The following is a 19996-nucleotide window of genomic DNA, read 5'->3' as shown; positions in this document are numbered from 1 at the left end:
TTAATCTTACTTACTAGAGACATCTCATTTATCACTGAATTACAAGTAACTTTAATTCTATTGATATTGCCATAAAGCCCGTCGAAAATCCATCCTGGCACTTTGAAAGGGTTTGGGGCCCTGTTTGTTACATGGGATTCTCTTGCATAAGCCTCTCAGCTGTAGTTACACTTGGAAGGCTCCTGGGTCCCCTGGCCTCTGTATTCACAGTCAAGGGGGATGGTAGAGAAAAATGATTCTCGCACCTGCCAGCACTGCCTTCAGCCCCTTTCCTAACAAAGTCGGGTTCTCCCACTGCAGTCAAACTAACTTTCTGTGCCTCTTTTCTCCTCCCACCTAGGGAAACCAGCTTCTTTTCATTTCATCAACAAAACTGGACACGGATCAATTTCAACTGACCTTTGCCGAAAGGTGGCGCTGTTGAGGTAAAAACCAAGTCGGTCCAACAATAGTTTTCACTCTTCGATCGTTTTGCAGGCTTTTCAGAATTTTTTTTTTTTTTGAATGCACCGTCCTAGCGTCCCCCCCGTCCCATAAAATAAGATAAATATGATTAACACCAAATGCATTTCATTAATTGGAGGAATCAACAGTCCAACATCCAAGCGGGCGGGCTGGTCTTCCAAACGCTGGGTCGGCTTCACGCACTCTGCTTCCCCCCAAGTCAATCTCGGCTTCTCCATCTGGTCTATCGCTTTAAAATCTTAGAAACAGAGTTGTTGGTTCTTTTTTCTTTTCTTTCTCTTTCCTTCCTTTTTCTTTTTTTGCATAAGCTTTAGAAGGATCGGTCTAGAAAACTGAATAGTCATTAGCATCCGCGACCCCGAGGGGGAGATGCAGCCCCCCACTCCACCCCACCCCCACTCTAGGTTTCCGGGCCCGTCCGAGAAACCGCCGTTTAAAATTTAACCCTTCGAGGGGAGCTGGTGAAGGCTGGGTGTTTGTTTTTTTTGTACCCCTTGTTCCACGCCACGATCAAGTCTGAAATAATTAAGTGAAACGTAAAAGTGCAAAGGGCGCGCGGGACCCTGATAAACAGGAGTCAGATTTCATAAGGGTGTGTGTGTGGCGGGGGGGGGGGGGGAGAGAGAAATGAATCTCAAAGGCCAAACTCGAGCCAGAGTCGGAAGCCGGAGGGTGAGCCGGGCTGACCTGACTCCGAGCTTTCCCGGAGTTAATTCGCGGAGGAGTTCGCTCCCCCCGCAAGGGCACGCGACGCCAGCGGGCAACCAGCTCCCGCGCGGAATGGCTCCCGAACAACTTAGTTCACCTCCTTTAAAAGAGGGTGATAAAGCGCGCTTTCTCTTTCCGCCGACTCCAGACCGCCCCAGCAGGCGCGCGGCGGGGCGACGTCCTCCGCGCCGTCTGGACCCCTGCACACCCGCGCGCGGCCACCAGGAAGAGGGACAAAGAGTTTGGGCCAAGTTTGAGCTCCGGGCACTGCCAGGCTCGGGGGAAGGAAGGTTCCCCCGGGCGGACACCTGAGTGCCAAAGGTGGAGCAAGGAGAAAAAGCTACCCGGTGAATTCACGACCCTGGGGATGGTGGTCGGCGGGGTGTGGTGGGGGGCGGGGGGCGGCGGCCAATCCCGGCCGAGCGAGTGGCGGGCGAGCTGGGGCTCCGGAAGGCAGGCCTTTCTCGCTCCGAAGTAAAGCCAACCGTCCTGCCGGTCCACCCGGGTTTCCGCAGTCCCCCTGGAAAACTCCTTCCCCTCTTGCACCAAACTTTGCGCCGGGCTTTGCAACCTCCCGAGGAGGCTGCGGCACAGGAAGGGTTAAGACTGCCAGTCCCAGCTGACAGTCAGCTGATTGGGCCCTGATTGACAGCTCGGAAAAGTTTCCTTGTTTCTATATTATGCTAATTGCGGCCGCTCTCGCCGCCTCCCATTGGTCCGGAGTACCAGTCAATTTCCCTTTTGGGCCTGACGTCACAAGTGCTATAAAACTCAGCAATTGCTTTAAACTCTTCTTGCTGGATCAGAGGCTTTAAAATCTTTTTTTCATCTTCGAGCTGTAGCTCGGGCTGCTCGTCGGCTCGGCCTCTCCCCTTTTGCTCTCCGCCTCGCCTTTCCCCAGGACTTCGCTATTTCGCTTTAAAAAAAAAAAAAGGCAAGAAAGAACTCCGCTCCCCCCTCCCTTTCCTCCAGCCCGGCTGCACCTCTGTCTTGCACTTGGCACGGAGGGAGGAAGACCGCGAGGTTGAGAGAGAGAGAGAGAGAGGAAAGGAAAAAAAAAAAAAAAAAGCCAGGCAGAAGAGGAGGCGAGAAGCATGAAGTGTTAACTCCCCTGTGCCAAGGCCCGCGCCGCCCGGACAGCGGCCCGCCGCGCCTCCAGCCCCGAGCGGCCGCCGCGCGCGCCCCGCCTGCAGCCCGGGCCGGCGAGGCGAGCACTCCTTATGCAAAACGCGCAGCGGAGCGGCGAGCGGGGGACGCCGCGCACCCAGCCGGGCTCTTCTGGCTTCGCCGCCGCCGCCGCCACCGCAGCCCGCAGAGGACCTTCCCGAGCCTGAAGCCGCCGGCTCGGCGCGCTAGGAGGCGAGCAGGCGAGGAGGGGCCGGGGCGAGCGAGCAAGCACATTGGCGTGAGCAGGGGGGAGGGAGGGCGGGCGCGGGGGGCGCGGGCAGGGCGGGGGGTGTGTGTGCGCGCTCGGAGGTTTCGGGCCAGCCACCGCCGCGCGAGCTAGAAGCGCCCCAGCCCGGCAAGCTGGCTCACCCGCTGGCCACCCAGCACAGCCCGCTGGCCCCTCTCCTGCAGCCCATCTGGCGGAGCGGCGGCGGCGGCGGCGGCGGCAGGAGAATGGCATCAGAACTGGCAATGAGCAACTCCGACCTGCCCACCAGTCCCCTGGCCATGGAATATGTTAATGACTTCGATCTGATGAAGTTTGAAGTGAAAAAGGAACCGGTGGAGACCGACCGCATCATCAGCCAGTGTGGCCGTCTCATCGCCGGGGGCTCGCTGTCCTCCACCCCCATGAGCACGCCGTGCAGCTCGGTGCCCCCTTCCCCCAGCTTCTCGGCGCCCAGCCCGGGCTCGGGCAGCGAGCAGAAGGCGCACCTGGAAGACTACTACTGGATGACCGGCTACCCGCAGCAGCTGAACCCCGAGGCGCTGGGCTTCAGCCCCGAGGACGCGGTCGAGGCGCTCATCAGCAACAGCCACCAGCTCCAGGGCGGCTTCGATGGCTACGCGCGCGGGGCGCAGCAGCTGGCCTCGGCGGCCGGGGCCGGCGCCGGCGCCTCCCTGGGCGGCAGCGGCGAGGAGATGGGCCCCGCCGCCGCCGTGGTGTCCGCCGTGATCGCCGCGGCCGCCGCGCAGAGCGGCGCGGGCCCGCACTACCACCACCACCACCACCACCACGCCGCCGGCCACCACCATCACCCGACGGCCGGCGCGCCCGGCGCCGCGGGCAGCGCGTCCGCCTCGGCCGGTGGCGCGGGCGGCTCGGGCGGCGGCGGCCCGGCCAGCGGCGGCGGCGGAGGCGGCGGCGGCGGCGGCGGCGGCGGCGGGGGCGCGGCGGGGGCGGGGGGCGCCCTGCACCCGCACCACGCCGCCGGCGGCCTGCACTTCGACGACCGCTTCTCCGACGAGCAGCTGGTGACCATGTCGGTGCGCGAGCTGAACCGGCAGCTGCGCGGGGTCAGCAAGGAGGAGGTGATCCGGCTGAAGCAGAAGAGGCGGACCCTGAAAAACCGCGGCTATGCCCAGTCCTGCCGCTTCAAGAGGGTGCAGCAGAGGCACGTCCTGGAGTCCGAGAAGAACCAGCTGCTGCAGCAGGTCGACCACCTCAAGCAGGAGATCTCCAGGCTGGTGCGCGAGAGGGACGCGTACAAGGAGAAATACGAGAAGCTGGTGAGCAGCGGCTTCCGAGAAAACGGCTCGAGCAGCGACAACCCGTCCTCTCCCGAGTTTTTCATGTGAGTCTGACACGCGATCCCAGCTAGCCACCTTGATAAGTGCTCCGTGGGGGTCCGACTCGGGTGTGGGCTTGCCACTTCCAGAGCCTTACTCGCCACCGCCTCGCCCCCTCCCCTCCCGAGCTTGCCCCCCCCCAGTTGCCCCCTGCGCGCACGCACACGCACACACACACACACACACACACAACACACACCGTGCTCCGAGTTGGTGGTGGTGGCGACGGCTGTTTTGAAGTCGGGGAGGGGCAGGTTGTCTGGCTCATGCATTGCCAATCTGAAATTCTCCATAACTCGCTAGCTTGTTTGTTTTTTCTTTTTTTTTAACACTCCCCCCCCCCCCCAACGTGCTCAATGTTCAGCGATCTCGGCAGAGTTCCTCATGCTCACCTTTGAAGCCTGCATCATTCACATATTTTTTTCTTCAGTTCATGAGCTGGTGTTCATTTTCTGTGTGTGTGTGTTTGTATTGTTTGGATTTTTTTTTTAATTAGAGTTTTTGGAGCTTGCTGTGTTACCTCCTTTTTTTTCCTCCCCACACTCCACCCTCACTCCCTCTCCACCCATCTCCTCTGAGATAAAAGAAAAAAAAGAAAAAAAAAAGCTAAGTTTTTTTTTTTCTCCTCCTGAGTTCTTCGTATGAGATTGAGCTTGCAAAAGAAAAAAAAAATGTGAAATGTTATACACTTGCAGCGTGCTGAGTTCCATCGGGTTTTTTTGAGCATTGTTATGCTAAAATAGAGGGGAAAAATCCTCGTGAACCTGCCACAATCAAGCCTGCATCAACCTTCTGGGTGTGACTCGTGAGTTTTGGTCCTTATGATGCCAAATCTGAGAGTTTAGTCTGCCATTTAAAAAACTCATTCTCATCTCATGCATTACGATGCTTGCTACTTTGTCTTAGCAACAATGAACTATAACTGTTTCAAAGACTTTATGGAAAAGAGACATTATATTAATAAAAAAAAAAGCCTGCATGCTGGACATGTATGGTATAATTATTTTTTTCTTTTTTTTTTCCTTTTGGCTTGGAAATGGACGTTCGAAGACTTATGGCATTGGCATTCATAACTTTTGTTTTATTGCCTCATGAGTTTTTTGAGTTCAGAACAAAAAAAAGTGCAACCGTAGAGCCTTCTTCCCATGAAAGTTTGCATCTGCTCCAAAACTGCTTTGAGTTACTCAGAACTTCAGCCTCCCATTGTAAATGCACTGAAGGGATTCCTTGTTAAAGATGCCAGAATGGGTTAAAAAATTTAACACGGCCAACAGTAAAGAACTCTTAATGCTTTCTTTTTAATAAGAATGACTGCCCCACTGGGGGGACTAAAATTGTGCTGTTGCCGAAAGCAGTCTAAAATTTATTTTTTAAAAACAGAAATCTGCCCCGTTATTTGTTTTGGTTTGTTTTCTTTTTCTTTTTCCTTTTTTTTTTTTTTTTTTTTTTTTTGGCTTTTGGTCATTGTCAAATGTGGAATGCTATGGGTTTCTAGTATATAATTTAATTCTAGTTTTTATAATCTGTTAGCCCAGTTAAAATGTATGCTACAGATAAAGGAATGTTATAGATAAATTTGAAAGAGTTAGGTCTGTTTAGCTGTAGATTTTTTAAAAGATTGATGCACTAAATTGTTTACTGTTGTGATGTTAAGGGGGGTAGAGTTTGCAAGGGGACTGTTTAAAAAAAAGTAGCTTATACAGCATGTGCTTGCAACTTAAATATAAGTTGGGTATGTGTAGTCTTTGCTATACCACTGACTGTATTGAAAACCAAAGTATTAAAAGGGGAAGCACCCCTGTTTATATCTGTAGGGGTATTTTACATTCAAAATGTATGTGTTTTTTTTTCAAAATTAAAGTATTTGGGACTGAATTGCACTAAGATATAACCTGCAAGCATATAATACAAAAAAAATTTGCAAAACTGTTTAGAACGCTAATAAATTGATGCAGTTATAAAAATGGCATTACTGCACAGTTTTAAGATGATGCAGATTTTTTTACAGTTGTATTGTGGTGCAGAACTGGATTTTCTGTAACTTAAAAAAAAATCCACAGTTTTAAAGGCAATAATCAGTAAATGTTATTTTCAGGGACTGACATCCTGTCTTTAAAAACAAAATGAAAAGTAAATCTTACCACAATAAATATAAAAAAATCTTGTCAGTTACTTTTCTTTTACATATTTTGCTGTGCAAAATTGTTTTATATCTTGAGTTACTAACTAACCACGCGTGATGTTCCTATGTGCTTTTCTTTCATTTTCAATTCTGGTTATATCAAGAGAAAGAATAATCTACAATAATAAACTGCATTTTTTTTTTGATTCTGTACTCAGTTTCTTAGTGTACAGTTTAACTGGGCCCAACACTGCGTTAGAAGTGTAAAAGGCATCCTTTTCTCCAGAGGAAGGATTAATGGAGAAGTAATGAGGCAATAATTCAGAGTGAAACATAGGCTGTTTTGTGAGGTGGAAGGCCAGTCCCTTCCAATAATTAGTAATATTTAATATAAATGTAAATTACAATCTCTCAAAATCCCCCTCCCCCAGAGTTTTCAGTTTTCAAATAAGTAGAGACATCATTGCCCTGGTGGAAACAAACAAACAAAAATCCCAACCAGAGAGCAGGGCCTTCTCAGCCTCGCCCTGAGCTTCTCATCCCACCACACAGCCATCTAGAGGGAAACGAGCCCGGCAGAGAAGGCATTGGCAGAGGTGGCTTGGGCACATATGCATTCAATGGTAAAGATAAACAATTCTTGCCTTTTGGCTCAAATTGATTATTTTTCCTTCTTCCCTTACATGCCATGATTTTCTTGTTAGCAAGGCCTGACAGGATTTCACATCAACACTTCGGACAAATTACAGTTGTTTGTTTGTTTCTTAACTTTGAAGGTCATTTGTCTTAAATAGGAAAAAGAAAAATCCACCTCTCACAGAAGTCCAAGTACGTATCTGGGTTTAAGCTGTTATTAAATCATATTTCCCTGTGAATATTTAGCTGAGGGCTTCTCCACGTAGATGAGCTGGTAATGATTTCAGAGCACCTTAGCTCCTGGAATACAAGCAGAAAATAATGCCTGGTTGGAATAAAGGCTGTGCTTTGATTTATCGGCCTTTACCCCAACACAGGCTACGTGTGCGGGCTCACTTAAAAGATCCCTTGGAAAGTCTGGAGCTACCTTCACTAACAGCATTGACCTATTTTAAAATGACACAAATTCATGCAACTAATGTTACAAATTCATGCAGTTTGCATTCTTCAGCAACTTCCCCTAGATGGCTAATAGAATGTTAGACAAAGCCAACACTGTTTTGAAAATATAGCCAAACACGGTGACTTCTGTTTTATTTTGTTTTCTGTTCTTCAAAAAATAATAACAACAATAATATTGCAACTCTGAACGAAGGCCTGATTTTGAGGAAAACAGGTTGTGCTTGGCGCTGATGAGCTCTGGCCGGTGTGTCAGCCTTCCTGCCCTTTTTCGCAGAACATGAAGACAGTGGATAGGGCCCCCGAATCCACTTCATTTTGCTTTAACACAGGTCTTAACAGTAAACCTACCTCCATGTGCTTGAAGTTAGCTGTTCTTCTCTGTCTCCGAGTTCTTGTTTTGTTTTGTTTTGTTTTTTTGGTCCGATCCCAACGAGGAGATTTGCAGTCTCCCCCTGTAGAAGCAGAAATATCGCTTATACAGGAAGCCCAGCATCTGACACACAATTTTAGGCAAACGTTTTCAAAATAACAGTGACCTGGATGGAGTGACTGCAGTTACCTCATGAGGAATAGCCACTTGCGAAAAAAATACAGTGGTCCAACAATTAAGCATTTTGGTAGGCCCCTACAAGGCAGTTTAATATAATAAGCAGGTTTTTGCCCCAAATATGAAAACGCCAAATACACAGGTGCTGGCAAAAAAGTGAGGTTTTGGTGGCTGCCTTTAAGAGAAGGCTAACTCCTAATGAAAGGCACTTTCAGAAATAACCATTACTAAAAACTTTGAAATGTAATGAGAGTGGTGAACACAAATACATGCTTTTTTTTTTTTTTTTAAACAAAGAAATCCTGCCTGAGTGCCCTTACTACCAATAAGTCTCTACATTTTTTTTTTAATCATGTAAGGAAATCTAGCTTTCCCTTTACACTGCATTTGAGTCTTTGTCTAAATAGTGTTAAAATTCCTTTCATTCCAAATACAGAACTGAGCCCACTCACAGGTTGGAGCCGTCGGTGGGATACACCACATTTTGGAAGCCCCACAGCGTCATGTGCTTACCCGTGTGTTCACAAAATGAAATTTACGTGAGAACTGTATTTTTATTATTTTTATTACTATCTGCAGTCATGGAACACAGCCTACCCCTGACTTCTGTTTAGTTTCCTTTTTAAAAAAATAAATGTGTTAAGAGATGAAAGCTATTAAATGTATAAGCTCCCTGCTAATTAACTGTGCCTCCTGTCTGAGGATCATACAGACCCACAGAAAAGCACGCTGGTGTTTCTTACTTTACGATGCGCCAGAATGAATAGATGCGATTGTTTTCAACCTGTAATATTGGTTTTTTAAAAAAAAATCCACTGAAATTTACAAGGTATGTGCGTTGATATGAAGGGAAGTGTCACAGAAGGTTAACAGCTAGCATTTTTAAAGCCTATGTAGACATGCACACTCTAAACAGTACTTTTTCACGCTTCGTTGTTTCTCTGGCAGATAATTTTACTAAGAAGAAAAATAAATAAATAATTGACCCCCCCTCCCCAAGCAGATGCCACGGGCAGAAGCTTTAACAGAGCCGAGCACCCTGCTTTTCTCTCGGGCCCTGGATAGTATTGTATTTTCAGTGATGTCAAACGTGGTCATTCATCAGACAGAGCCGTAAGTGAAACCAATGTTAGTTAAGTACACCCCCTCCGTGTGCTTTTTTTTTCCTCCCCCTTCTCTGCTCTCAGGCATCCACAAAGTCACCTCCCATGTTTTCTTTTTTTTCCAGAACCGTGTAATAATTTTTTACAATGTATCCGACACATTAATAGATTGACCTCAAATAGGCAGAGGTTCTACTTCCTGATCTCAGTGAGGAAATGATGTGTAGATAATCATGTTTATCTGCCTTCATGCCATAGCCACCTGGACTCTCAACAGAGGCCATTCCAACGCGAGATGCTCCATTTCTTACTGAACGCGGGATTCTAAGGCTCTGATCTTTTCCCCCTTATACCTTTACCTAGGTAGTTTTTATTCAGTAACGTTGATTCGAGATACTTCTGCTCTTAAATAGGACGTCCCCTTGCCAAACCACCAGCTTTAAGGTTAAACACAGCGTACAGGGGGCAAATGGTAACCACGCTTGCAAACATGGGGCGCAGCTGTCTCAGTAGCCACATTCCCAGCGTGTCCTTGTCTGAAATGACTGAAGTGGCTTGTGACACATTCAGAGGTTCCCGAGTACAGTAGTTGGAAGGTTTTTGCTGTTGTCTTTGTTCTTACTTCCGTATTCACCCTTGGCTTGATCAAATGTACTCCCCCGGTGTTCTAGGCCAATCAATGTATTTAAAAGTCTGCTGGCCGCACAGGTATCTCAATTTTTTGCCTGTCGGTAGTTAAAGACTAACAGAGATAGGTTGGAAGACTGAGGTCCACGCGTGACAACCTTTAGCCGTCTGATTTCCGTGCCAGAAAAACACAGCCAAAGCTGCGGAGCTTACTTCTCGTATAAACATGGGATCAGAGAGGCTAGGAAGCCAGGTTCACCCGCTTTACACTGCTCGTCTGCGAGGCTCCCCACTGCGATTTACTTTCGTTTGATATATTTTTAAATTTTGTCCCTTTTCTTGAAGAAATGTCTTCATTCTTAGGGAAGAGATAACTACCGTGAGAGGCTATCCTTTTCACCACTTCTGATTATTACTCAGGAGGCTAGATGAATAATTTGGGGTCGGTGCCTTCCTTGTTGTCCAGAGTAAAATAAGAGAAACCTAGTTTGTTCTCACTCTGGGCCCATCCTAAATTTAAAAGATGTCCCAAGTCCAAGGCTGGGCAGACAGTAGCCATAAGGGAGAGGTGGTCCAGCCCTCCAGCCCACTGAATCAGGATGAGTTCGTTTGTTTTTGTATTTGTTTAAAAACAGAGCAGGAGCCTTCACCCACCTTCTGATAACACTGCTTTTCTCACTTTTGATATAAATCTTCAAAATCTAGACATCACACAGCCCCAGAAAAGGGAAATTCTCTCCAAGCCTGGCTCCACCACGGCTCTTGAACAAACCCAGCTCTGTCTGGCATTTTTTTTTTCTCCAGCGGGGGTAGGGGACAGGGTGAGAGAATTTCAGTCTCCCAGGCTGTCTCATGATTGCCGGGGCATAAAGAAGTACAGTCCTGCAACAATGTGGGAACATCTTTACCCTTTAGAGAGGGACAAAACAAAAAACAAAGCAAATCAGATTGCTTGGCACGAAGGCGTAGCAAAACCCCAGGCTCTCCATTCCTTTGTAGCATCTGTGGGAGGTGAGAAATGAGGCAAGCCAGAGCGAACGGTGACGCAGACTTCGAAGGCAAGAGTCGCCCAGTGTACACATTTGCACACAGGTGCAAACCAGGTTCAGCTGTCCGTTTCTTTCCTGTATGTTCACGTGTGTTTCTGTTTTGAAAATTTTAGAGATCGAACCCCAATTAAGAGCTCCGAGGAAATTGCAGATGTCTTAATTTGGGGGCATTTATAAATATTTCAATCTGTGATTTTGCAGTGGGGACATTGGAGACATTGGATGTGTTATGCCCATATTTCTGTGGTCACCGCAGTAGGTTTGATGGCATGGTGACCGTTTTTATTGCTTAAATTTGAAAGCCCTTTGTGTGTTTTCCCTAAGTTTGCCCAATATAACAAGGCCAATATAGAAAGAACACATCAACGGCACCCAGAAATCAGACCTTTCTATGAATGTGCATCAGAGTTGGACAGTTTTAAGAAATTCACAAAATGCATTTTCCACAGAGAGGCTATGATTGGAATGCACAGTTCTCTACCCAGATCGTAGTCATCTGCTAAGCACCTCTTCCCTGTTGAACACAATTCATTTGCTTTTCCTTTCTTTTTGTCAAGTAACAATTTTTTCTATAATTAGAACTCGGGATTGCAAAATCACATTCCTCCCTTCTCCACAGATTCTTGGATCTTTCGTTACGATTAGAAAGGGGCATTAATTCGAGAAGGGAGGATGAGGGAGGGGTGTCTGTGGAGCTTTGGGAGAGGAGGAGAGGAAGTAGAAATAGTTCTGTGCTCACCTCCCCACGCCCCCTTGGCCTCCGCCCAGCCCAGGCCTGGGTGTGAGTTACACGCTGGGGATTGGGATTCTGAATTTATTCTAAATATTCTGATCACCAACCTTGAGTGTTTCCAAGCTAAGATGCCAAAGAATGGTTTTTCCTTGTGGTTGGTTCTTTCGGTTAGGAAATAGGAGAGGCCATGAAACCTTATAGAACTGGGAGAGGAGGCGTGGTAACCGCTCTTCTGAGAGACTCCCCAGAAAGGATGGTTGTGAAGGGAATCCTGGGCTGAGAACTCCGGTCAGCAGTGCCGAGTTCCCTTTTGCAACCAAAATCTGTCCTGGTTCTGCATGACTTCATCCACTTCTGGAAGCCTGTGGAAGTGGGTTTCTGGTCTCCTTTGGGGGATTTTCCAGAAGGAAAGCAGGCCTGAGGATCCCAGAAAAATAGGCAATCCCAAACTAGGCCCAGAGGAGCAGAGGGCAGGTAGCGGCTGGTGTGCAGGGGCTGGGGGGAGTATTACTAACAAGAGACGGACCTTGGCTTATGACCCCCAGTTGCCAGGGGTCAACTCTAGGTCATTCCTAGGGCCCTAGCTTCCCACCAGGCTAGATGTGTTTGCAGGGTGACTGACAGGCCTCTGGCAGACCCTGAAATCCCCGTGATCCCTAAAAGCAATAGAGATGTCCTTAGCTCCAGGGCTTTGGCCCCTTACCACCTGGTCCCTGTCCCATCCCAGTGTCCTCTCTATAATTTCTGGCACCTCTACCCCCCATGCCTAGTCACCAGGGCCATCAGAGAGACTCAGAAATCACTACCTTGTACCAGAAGGCAGTCACCTAAGCTGAGCCTTCGGACCCATTAAGTCACTTCTGGGGCAGGTCCAGTGCAGACAAAGGCAGGGATGCAGAGGAGAGCTGGGAAGTGGCTCTGGCATGTCTAAGGCCAGCGGGAGCTGCCCACACCAAGGACTTTGAAGCCTAGCCTAGAATGAAGGAGATGAAGGTGGGGAGGATGCTGAGGTCCCGTCTCCCAGTTTCCATGCATGCCCTCTCCCCACGCATGCCCTGCACCCTCCTCCCCGCCCGACCCCCTCCCGGTCTACATTTGTTCTGCGCGGCCCATTCACTCTGGGCATCACTGCCCTGGCCAGGTGCACTCCGCATCCTCAGGGTCCCCTGGCCACTGCACCAAGCGCAGAAGGACAGGAAGCAGGGCCCGCGCGGTCGGGTCCGGCGGCTGCCCGAGGCCAAGAGGAGTCCCCGCGTGCCTCAGGCCCTGGGCTGCGCCCCGGGGGACCAGCAGGCTCAGGACGCTAGCAAAGCAGCTCCCCTCCGAGATGCCCGCGCCCGTGCTGGGGCACCACCGGCGGCCACTCCCAGCAAGCCCCAGGGCCCCGCACCCACCCGGTGCCCGCGACCCAGCTGGGTACTTGGGTTTGTATTGGGATTTGGTTTAAGGTTTCCAAGAGGACTGCCCTGGCCACAGTGGAGCCCTTGGGGACATTGAAAATACCTGCTCTGCTGCGCTCTGGGGTGGGCGCATGGAAGGAGGGAGTGGGGTTCAGCCCTAAAAGGCTCCGCCTTTCACCTTGGGACACCCCCCATCCCACCTTCCAGCTGCACCAGGAACCTTCTGCAAATAAGAGCATCAGCTCCAGATCATTTGATTTTTACTCTATTAATTTTCCGGCCCATTTCCAGATCTAGATTTTTTTTTTTTTTTTTTTTCCTGCTCTGGTTAGAGACAGTGAAGAGGCAAAAGAAAAAGAAGGAAATCTAGATAGACTGTTTTAAAATCTTTCTAGAAATCTCCATACAGTTGGGGTTTTCCTTGATAGAGTTTGACGTTTATTGCAGAGGAAAGCTACTCAGGAAAACTTTATTAGGATTTCACCCACAGCTCCAGCAAGAGGGGCTTGCTTGCATTCCCAGATTTAACACAGTTGCTGTCAAATCTCAGGCACTCAGAAACTGTCTAAAGAGGAGAAACTAGAAAACAACTAATTTCAGAAGGGAGACCTTCCATGTAGGATTTTTTTCTTATAGGGACCTTCAGTTTTTTGGATCCTTGAGCGTGAAGCAGTTAAGCATCATTGCACCTTCTTAAATAAATCCCCCCCCCCCGCTTTTTTCCTTTTTCTTTGCTTAAGGAAGGATTCATAAACGTGCAGATAAATATGTTGAAACGAAAGCAATGGTCTCAGCATCTGACGCACTTTTACACTGTCAGATTCTACTGAGATCTTTTTTCTTAGAATGGGGGAAACCGGCAGTCATCATTCTCAGATGAAATCTGTTAAAAGATGATAGTCGAGTCTGTTTTCAGGCAATGGATCCAACATCTTCTTTCATCTGCCATTTATCTATCTATCTAATCTATTTATGGAACTGTAACACATTGTAGGGGGTAGGCTATTAAAAGATAAATCTACCATTTCCACATTAGGACACAGACACGATCACACGACAGAGTTCTTTTCGGTCTACTCTATGTGTTGGCAGGCGGGAGCCAAACCTAGCCTGAATGGTCTGTCTTAGAATAATCATCTTCCCATAAAACTTTCGCTGGACTTGGCATGACTCAGAGCATCGCAGAGGTGCGTGCTGCCCATCTGTATGTTCTCAGGGTGCACTGTCCGTGTTAATTCCCTGCACTGTACCGGTAGTGAGACCTTTAAAATCTTCCTTGGAATATCACTGTACATTCCTATGCTATTTTAAAAGTACTATTTAATGGTTAGGTAAATAGATCCCAGTTTTCAAGGCTCTGTGCTAGCAGACGTCTGGCTTCGACTACACCGCTGGGGTCAGGATGGAAAATCTCCTCTCCTGCTCCGCTGTGAGACCCCTTTGCCCTCCACCACCCTTCCCCAGTGACTAGCCTGGGTGAAGGTGATGAGAACAGAAAATGGCAATGGCTTTTGGACCCTATTGAGGTGTGCAAACAGAATCTCTCTCTCCCCAGCTTTTGAGAGTAAGTGCCTTGATAACAGGATGGGTTCCCCAGGTGGCCAGAGAATAGAGGTCATCTTGAGGAAAGGGACACCAATGATCTAAAAAGGACATCTACTTTATGAAATTTCAGGCAAGATTCCAAATACGCATTTAATGAGGTCCGATTCTTTTTCTCCAGAAATAACAGAGGCTATGAGTGAGCCGGTCAGGAAGGCAAAGGGGCATTTTGCAAAGTCTCCGTTCAATTATTGCTTTGTAATATTGTTCTAAAATTGAAAAATGCCTCACGAGTCTATGATCTCCTGTAAATATTCCTTGCAGAAGCTTAACATACGTTTGCACTGCCCCAAAGGAATTACAAAAATATTCCCTCCACAATCTCTTAAGCTTTTAAACTCTATTCACTAGCATTTCTAGAAGAATCTGATGTTCCTAAAGACTTTTTTTTTTAAGTGACCTTATATGGGAAGTTTTCTCGTTTTGTTTTGTTTGTTTGTTTGAGATTAGCCATTTGAAGTTGAAATGGAGAATAATTGATATCACAGATAACACTTCCAGGTTTTATAACTTCAGTATGTTTCTTGTTTCTTTTTTTTTTTTTTTTTGGCATAGAAATAATTTATTTGGCAAAAGATTAGTGTATACTCTGACATGAAAGAGTATTTTGTGCCGTAATGTTTTAAAAGCATTTCTAACGTGAAATGTGGATGAAAGCCCATGATGTATTTGGGGCAGCTCTGACAGATATGAATACAAATTTGTTTATATGAGTATTTTAATGCATAGTCAGACCATTTAGATAAAGGGAACTGGGAAAATTATAGAGTTACGCTGAATGAAAATTTAAGTAAAAGGTTCTGTCAGTTACAGCGGCCTACAGATTTCAGTAGGTGTATGCGTTGTGTGTATTTTTTCACACCAATTGTAAAGTAATTCAAATAAAAGTGGGGCAGATTAAAGAAGAATAACTGAATCTCCACGTTGGAAAAAAAATTAGATTGACTTACTGGTTTATCACAGTTATTGTACCCAGATTGACTGTAACCATGTTGAATTTTTTAAATTAGATTTTAAATATATTTTGACAGTCTGAACTTGTAGAGTGTGGCTAACTAGGGGGAGAAATGACAGGTCTGCTTTGTTATTAAACTGCTGTCTGGAAAATATTGGACTCCGTACAGTAAATGATAATTATTTTGCCACTTACATTAGTATAGCTAATAGCAATAAGGGGTTTTTGAACCATAGAAAGCTAACTACTTTGAATTACTGTGCTTTGTTATTCACTGTGAAGCAAAAAGACGTTTTTTTTTTCTAAAGCAATCTCATTTTCATATTACCGTTCTAAGCATTCTCTGCTACTAATTTAAACAGAGAGGAAGTTAACAAATAAAAGGGTGGTCTCTAAATGGTTCTATTTGTTAAGAGAACATCTGCAATTAAGGTCATCAGTACCAGCAGAAGAGACCAGGGCAATGGAAGAGGAGGGGGGAAGATGGAAGAGAAACAGGCCCTAGTAAAGAGCCAGGGTTTGGTTTGGGTTCCCTGGGGATGGGCAATCTTTGAACACTTGAGAGACACCCATCAGAGACCATTCACATCCTCCTCCACCGTGAACCCAGGATCGCTTGGTTCTCTGAACTGAGGGCAGCTCTAAAGCTGCTCCAGGCTGCCAGGCCAGTGGGCATCACTGGCTCAACCCCCCGGGACCAGAGCAAGAGTGGAGAGGGGTCGTTGAAGAAGCATCCCACGCCATTCTCTTCCATGTGAACCCTTCCTCTGGCAGGGCTGAGACCAGGATGCCAAAGCAAATGGACCTAAATCACTCTTCTTTTGGTCTCATTCTGCCCTTTTCATAGGTAGTTAGGCTGCCTTGAACATACTGTCCTTCTAAAGCCCTCTTCATGGTTATTAATGACCCTTTGTTTATTTTAATATATTTACTAAATCAGGTACCCAAGGGAATCCTCTACATCAGTGATGTGAAAAATCCTGTTGCCTGAAGTCAAAGAGGTACATCTTGATTTCTGATTTGCATGTGCTTGTTTGAGTGCATTTTCCATGAGGGAGACAGCAAGCGAGCAAAGCGAGTGAGGAATGCTGATCGCTTTCGAGGCGCGAAGGTCTCCTGCTTTAGTGGTTTTAGCATTGGGGTTTCACATGTACGTAAATGGTGATACCAGATGCTGAAGTGAAGGATGCATTGTGTGTTGAGACGAGCATGCATGCATTTTTATATTGATTTCATGACGTAGGTGTGGTGTACAGAGTACTAATCCAGTCCGAGTGGATCTCAGATCTTTCGCCTTAACTAGCGTGAGTCTGTTGACTCATCTTTATATTTGAATGTCAGACAATTTGCGTTGTCCCCCTCCTGTGTCCAAATGTGAGTTTGGAGCCACTCCTCCCTTCAAATGTAGGCAGAGGGAGGCAGAAATGTGATTTTCACCTATGAAAAAAAATGAAATTAAGCTATTTAAATGGGTTTTCAATTACAGGGATCCCGGGGTGAATTTAATTATGAATCCTCTTCGTTTAGAGAGCTAGACCAACACTCTTACACCAATAATTACTTAGTGTTATCGTTTTATGTATTCCTGTTACGTCTTATTGGCTAATGGAATGAAGTTTGACTTTTTTTTTTTTTATTAAATTTGCTTGCTGAGAAATTTGCATGAAATACAGCTTTGGGTTTAAGTCCCACCGTCAAATTGCTACTGTTTAAGAAGGAGACACTTTAAGAATCCAGTGAATTGAGGGTGTCAGGAAACAGACCCGGATTTTTTCCTGCTCTTCTGATATGGTATCTGATTACTTACTTTTACACGTTATTATAAGGACAGGCTTTGAATAACTGGACTGTGAATATTTAACATGATTTCTTTCCTAGCCTTAAACAAAATTAACATTTTCTTTAATAGCTCTCATACATAGATTTTAACTAAGTGTACACCTTTGGGATTAATTTGTGTATCCTTGTGTATGCATGCCATACCGATACTTTATTCCTTTCTCTTTCTATTCCTTTCTTTTATCCCTGTCCTTATAATTGCAGTTTGAAAGCCATCTATTAAATATAATGATCCAGACACACCGGGCAGGTTTTGTTACACCGAAACCATCCATTTTGAGCAAAGAGTTAATGAACTTTTAAGGCAAGATTCACCCGGGTCTTGACCCCACCCCCGGTAATATTTCATATAAGGTTACTGGCGGGAGAGAAATCAAATTTCAGCTGTGAACATGATTGACAGGTGAGCGTGAGGAAGAGAAAGGCATTTGGCTAGATGGGGAATTTGGAGAGGAGGACAATTCCTCCAAGTTACTCTGTGGTATTAGGTATTATAAGCTGATATATGAAAAGTTCAATACTTGATACTCCTGGGAGAGTTACTTAGTTTATTTTCAGAAAGTCACTTTGGTTAAGAGATTTCAGTCCTGGAAGCCAAAAATGGGGAATCACTAGCTTTCTGCTGTCTTGCTGATTTCCACTATGTACAACTTTGTGGCTTATTTCTGGCAACTTTCTAGGCTAGAGTGTGAGAATTAAATCACAAGCCATTTGGGGAGGCATTTGATTATTTTATTTATTCTCAGAAACACAGTCTAGATTATATTCTGGTTCTTGGGCATGTTACAGAATAGTCATCCTAAGTGGTATCACAAAAAGATCAAATTCTCCATTTTCCTAGCATCCCTTGATCCTAACATTTTCCACTAGTGCACGTTCCAGCTTAACATACGCAAATCTACCCAAGTGCATGATTTATCAAGGTTGTGCCTTCTAAGCAAAGTCTTCTAACATGACGATCAAGAGAGACAACAGTCCCACACTGCCGTCTGATGTCAGTTTCTCCATGGTAGCATCCCTGGGTCAGGTGTGATGTTAGCATCGTCACCATGGAAGGAAGTGATGGTGTTGCTTGACCCTAAGACAAAGAGTGGCTTTGGAATTCACCTTAGAGCCTGTCTCTTAGCGTGAACTGTCAAAAGGAGGTAACACAACTACTCATGGTTGGCACCAAAACTGAAAGCAGGCCTTTAATACATGCTCTTTCATCTTGTGTGTTGAAACACTAATTTCGGGAGATACTGGTGGACCTTAGCCTGCTGATGTGTATGCTCTACCCATTACAGATGTTCCTGACATTGGCTAAGACCCATCCGGATGCAACCGAGCCTTAACAGAGCTGCCTTGGGGCAGGGCAGGTCGGACACATATAACATAGGGGAGAGGCCTGTTGGTAGCTTTCCTGTCACCCGTGGGAGTTTCCTGATGGAACTTGTAAAAACAGCTCTTCCCGGGTTCTAAGTACCCGTCACTTTTTTTTTTTCCTAGTCTTAACAATTAGCTGAGTGGATATGTTTTATCCTGACTGTACCTATGCTGACGTGAATTCAAACCAATGTAAGGAAGGCTTTACTCTGTTCTGAACTGGGATATAAACAAAAAACACAGTAAAAGGACTCCGAAATCTTGTTTCTCCTTTGTATAACGTGTCCTCCCACGTTGCCAGGAATCACCCAGAAATAAAACGCAAGCATGGTTTCCCAATGTCCAGTGTCAATGTGGGTACCTGAGCCCAGCTATTTAATTCCAACATAAAATTAAAGATGTCATAACCATATTTCCTTTGCAGAGTCCATCAAAATATTTTAACAGAAATGGTGAATGAGGTGTTCTCAGGCAAAGGCCATGGGAAAACACAGACCGTAAGTTTTCGTCTCCTGGTGCCTCGGTTTGAAAAGCCCACGTGAGAACCGTGGCTTCACTGCAGACCCCTCAGGGCCTCTTGGTCCTCAGCTTTTAGAGTAACTGCCCCGTCCTGGAAGACAGCAAGGGGTAGGATGCTGTCTGGCACGCAGATCTGGAGAGCAGACCAATCCGTCACAGATGCCATGAGTATGTTTTAAGCACATTACATCACTGTATTTGTTGGCACTGAGAAAATAAGGGAAAATAATTCTGTTTAAAGCGTTTTATTACTGGGACTAACTTACCGAATTGTTTGTTGTTGTTGTTTGTTTAATCAGATTATGCTCCTGCCCAAGCCCCCCCCTCCCCCTTTCCATACAAGGCTGCCTAATGTCTTCCTTTCTGTGGACACCGGCCCACTAGTGAGCAGATTTAATCAATTAATTATAGCAGAGCAGGTACAGGGCAAGCGGCTCAATGAACTCACATTATTTCCAGTCAATGTTAGAATGCTATCAAAGGGGCTGCCGTAAAGAAAGGAACATTATGCATTTGGGAGCATTTGGGGGTGGGGGGAAGGAAGAAGGAATTTTTGCACGAGTATAGCACTCGTTATTTAAAACAAAATGATGCTTCTGTAAAGAGCTTTCGTTCTAAAAGCACACATTCAGTCACCTGCCAAAATCTCAGATTTATTGCTGCCGTTCACAGATGCCAATGTTGAAACTCTCCTCGCCTGCCGCTTGCTGAGTCTTTCATTTCCTCGATCCAAAAATTACTGTAAAGTTGTTGTTTAGTGTCTGCCTTTTTTTTTTTTTTTTGCTTTTCCTGGCACCTAATGAAATTATCAGCAATAAATGAGCTATACAGAAGGGTTGGGTTTGCTTTTATTTATTTATTTTTATGGTCTTTTTTTTTTTTTTTGCCAGTATTTGGAAAATGCTGGGACAAGGGTAAGCCGGTGGGAATATTCGGACTGCCTCCCTTTCCAGCGTCTACAGGAAATAAAGCTATTAGCATTTATATAATTTCAGATGGGAACTAATACTGAGGGTGGGAGGGGGGGAGGAAGTTTCAGGTGTTGAGTGGAAACAACACAGCCCTGACCTCCAGTATAAACTGCTGGAAGATATTACCACCTAATTAACAAACCAGGGGCGCATCCTA

The 19996-nt window shown here is 46.2% G+C and overlaps 1 protein-coding gene across 1 annotated transcript; it reads left to right on the top strand.

The window, feature by feature from the left end:
• Nucleotides 1-2662: 2662 nt before the first annotated feature.
• MAF (MAF bZIP transcription factor) lies at nt 2663-19685 on the top strand. The gene is made up of 3 exons (XM_082676546.1): nt 2663-3914; nt 16086-16146; nt 18271-19685. The coding sequence occupies exons 1-2, from the start codon at nt 2794-2796 to the stop codon at nt 16117-16119; spliced, it is 1155 nt and encodes a 384-aa protein (XP_082532672.1). The 5' UTR covers nt 2663-2793; the 3' UTR covers nt 16120-16146; nt 18271-19685.
• The last annotated feature ends 311 nt before the right edge of the window (nt 19686-19996 follow it).

The sequence above is a fragment of the Grampus griseus genome (genome assembly GCF_964374135.1).
Source record: "Grampus griseus genome assembly, chromosome: 19".
NCBI lineage: Eukaryota > Metazoa > Chordata > Mammalia > Artiodactyla > Delphinidae > Grampus > Grampus griseus.
The sequence above is the reverse complement of the archived record's forward strand: the minus strand, read 5'-3'. Positions and strand labels throughout refer to the sequence as shown.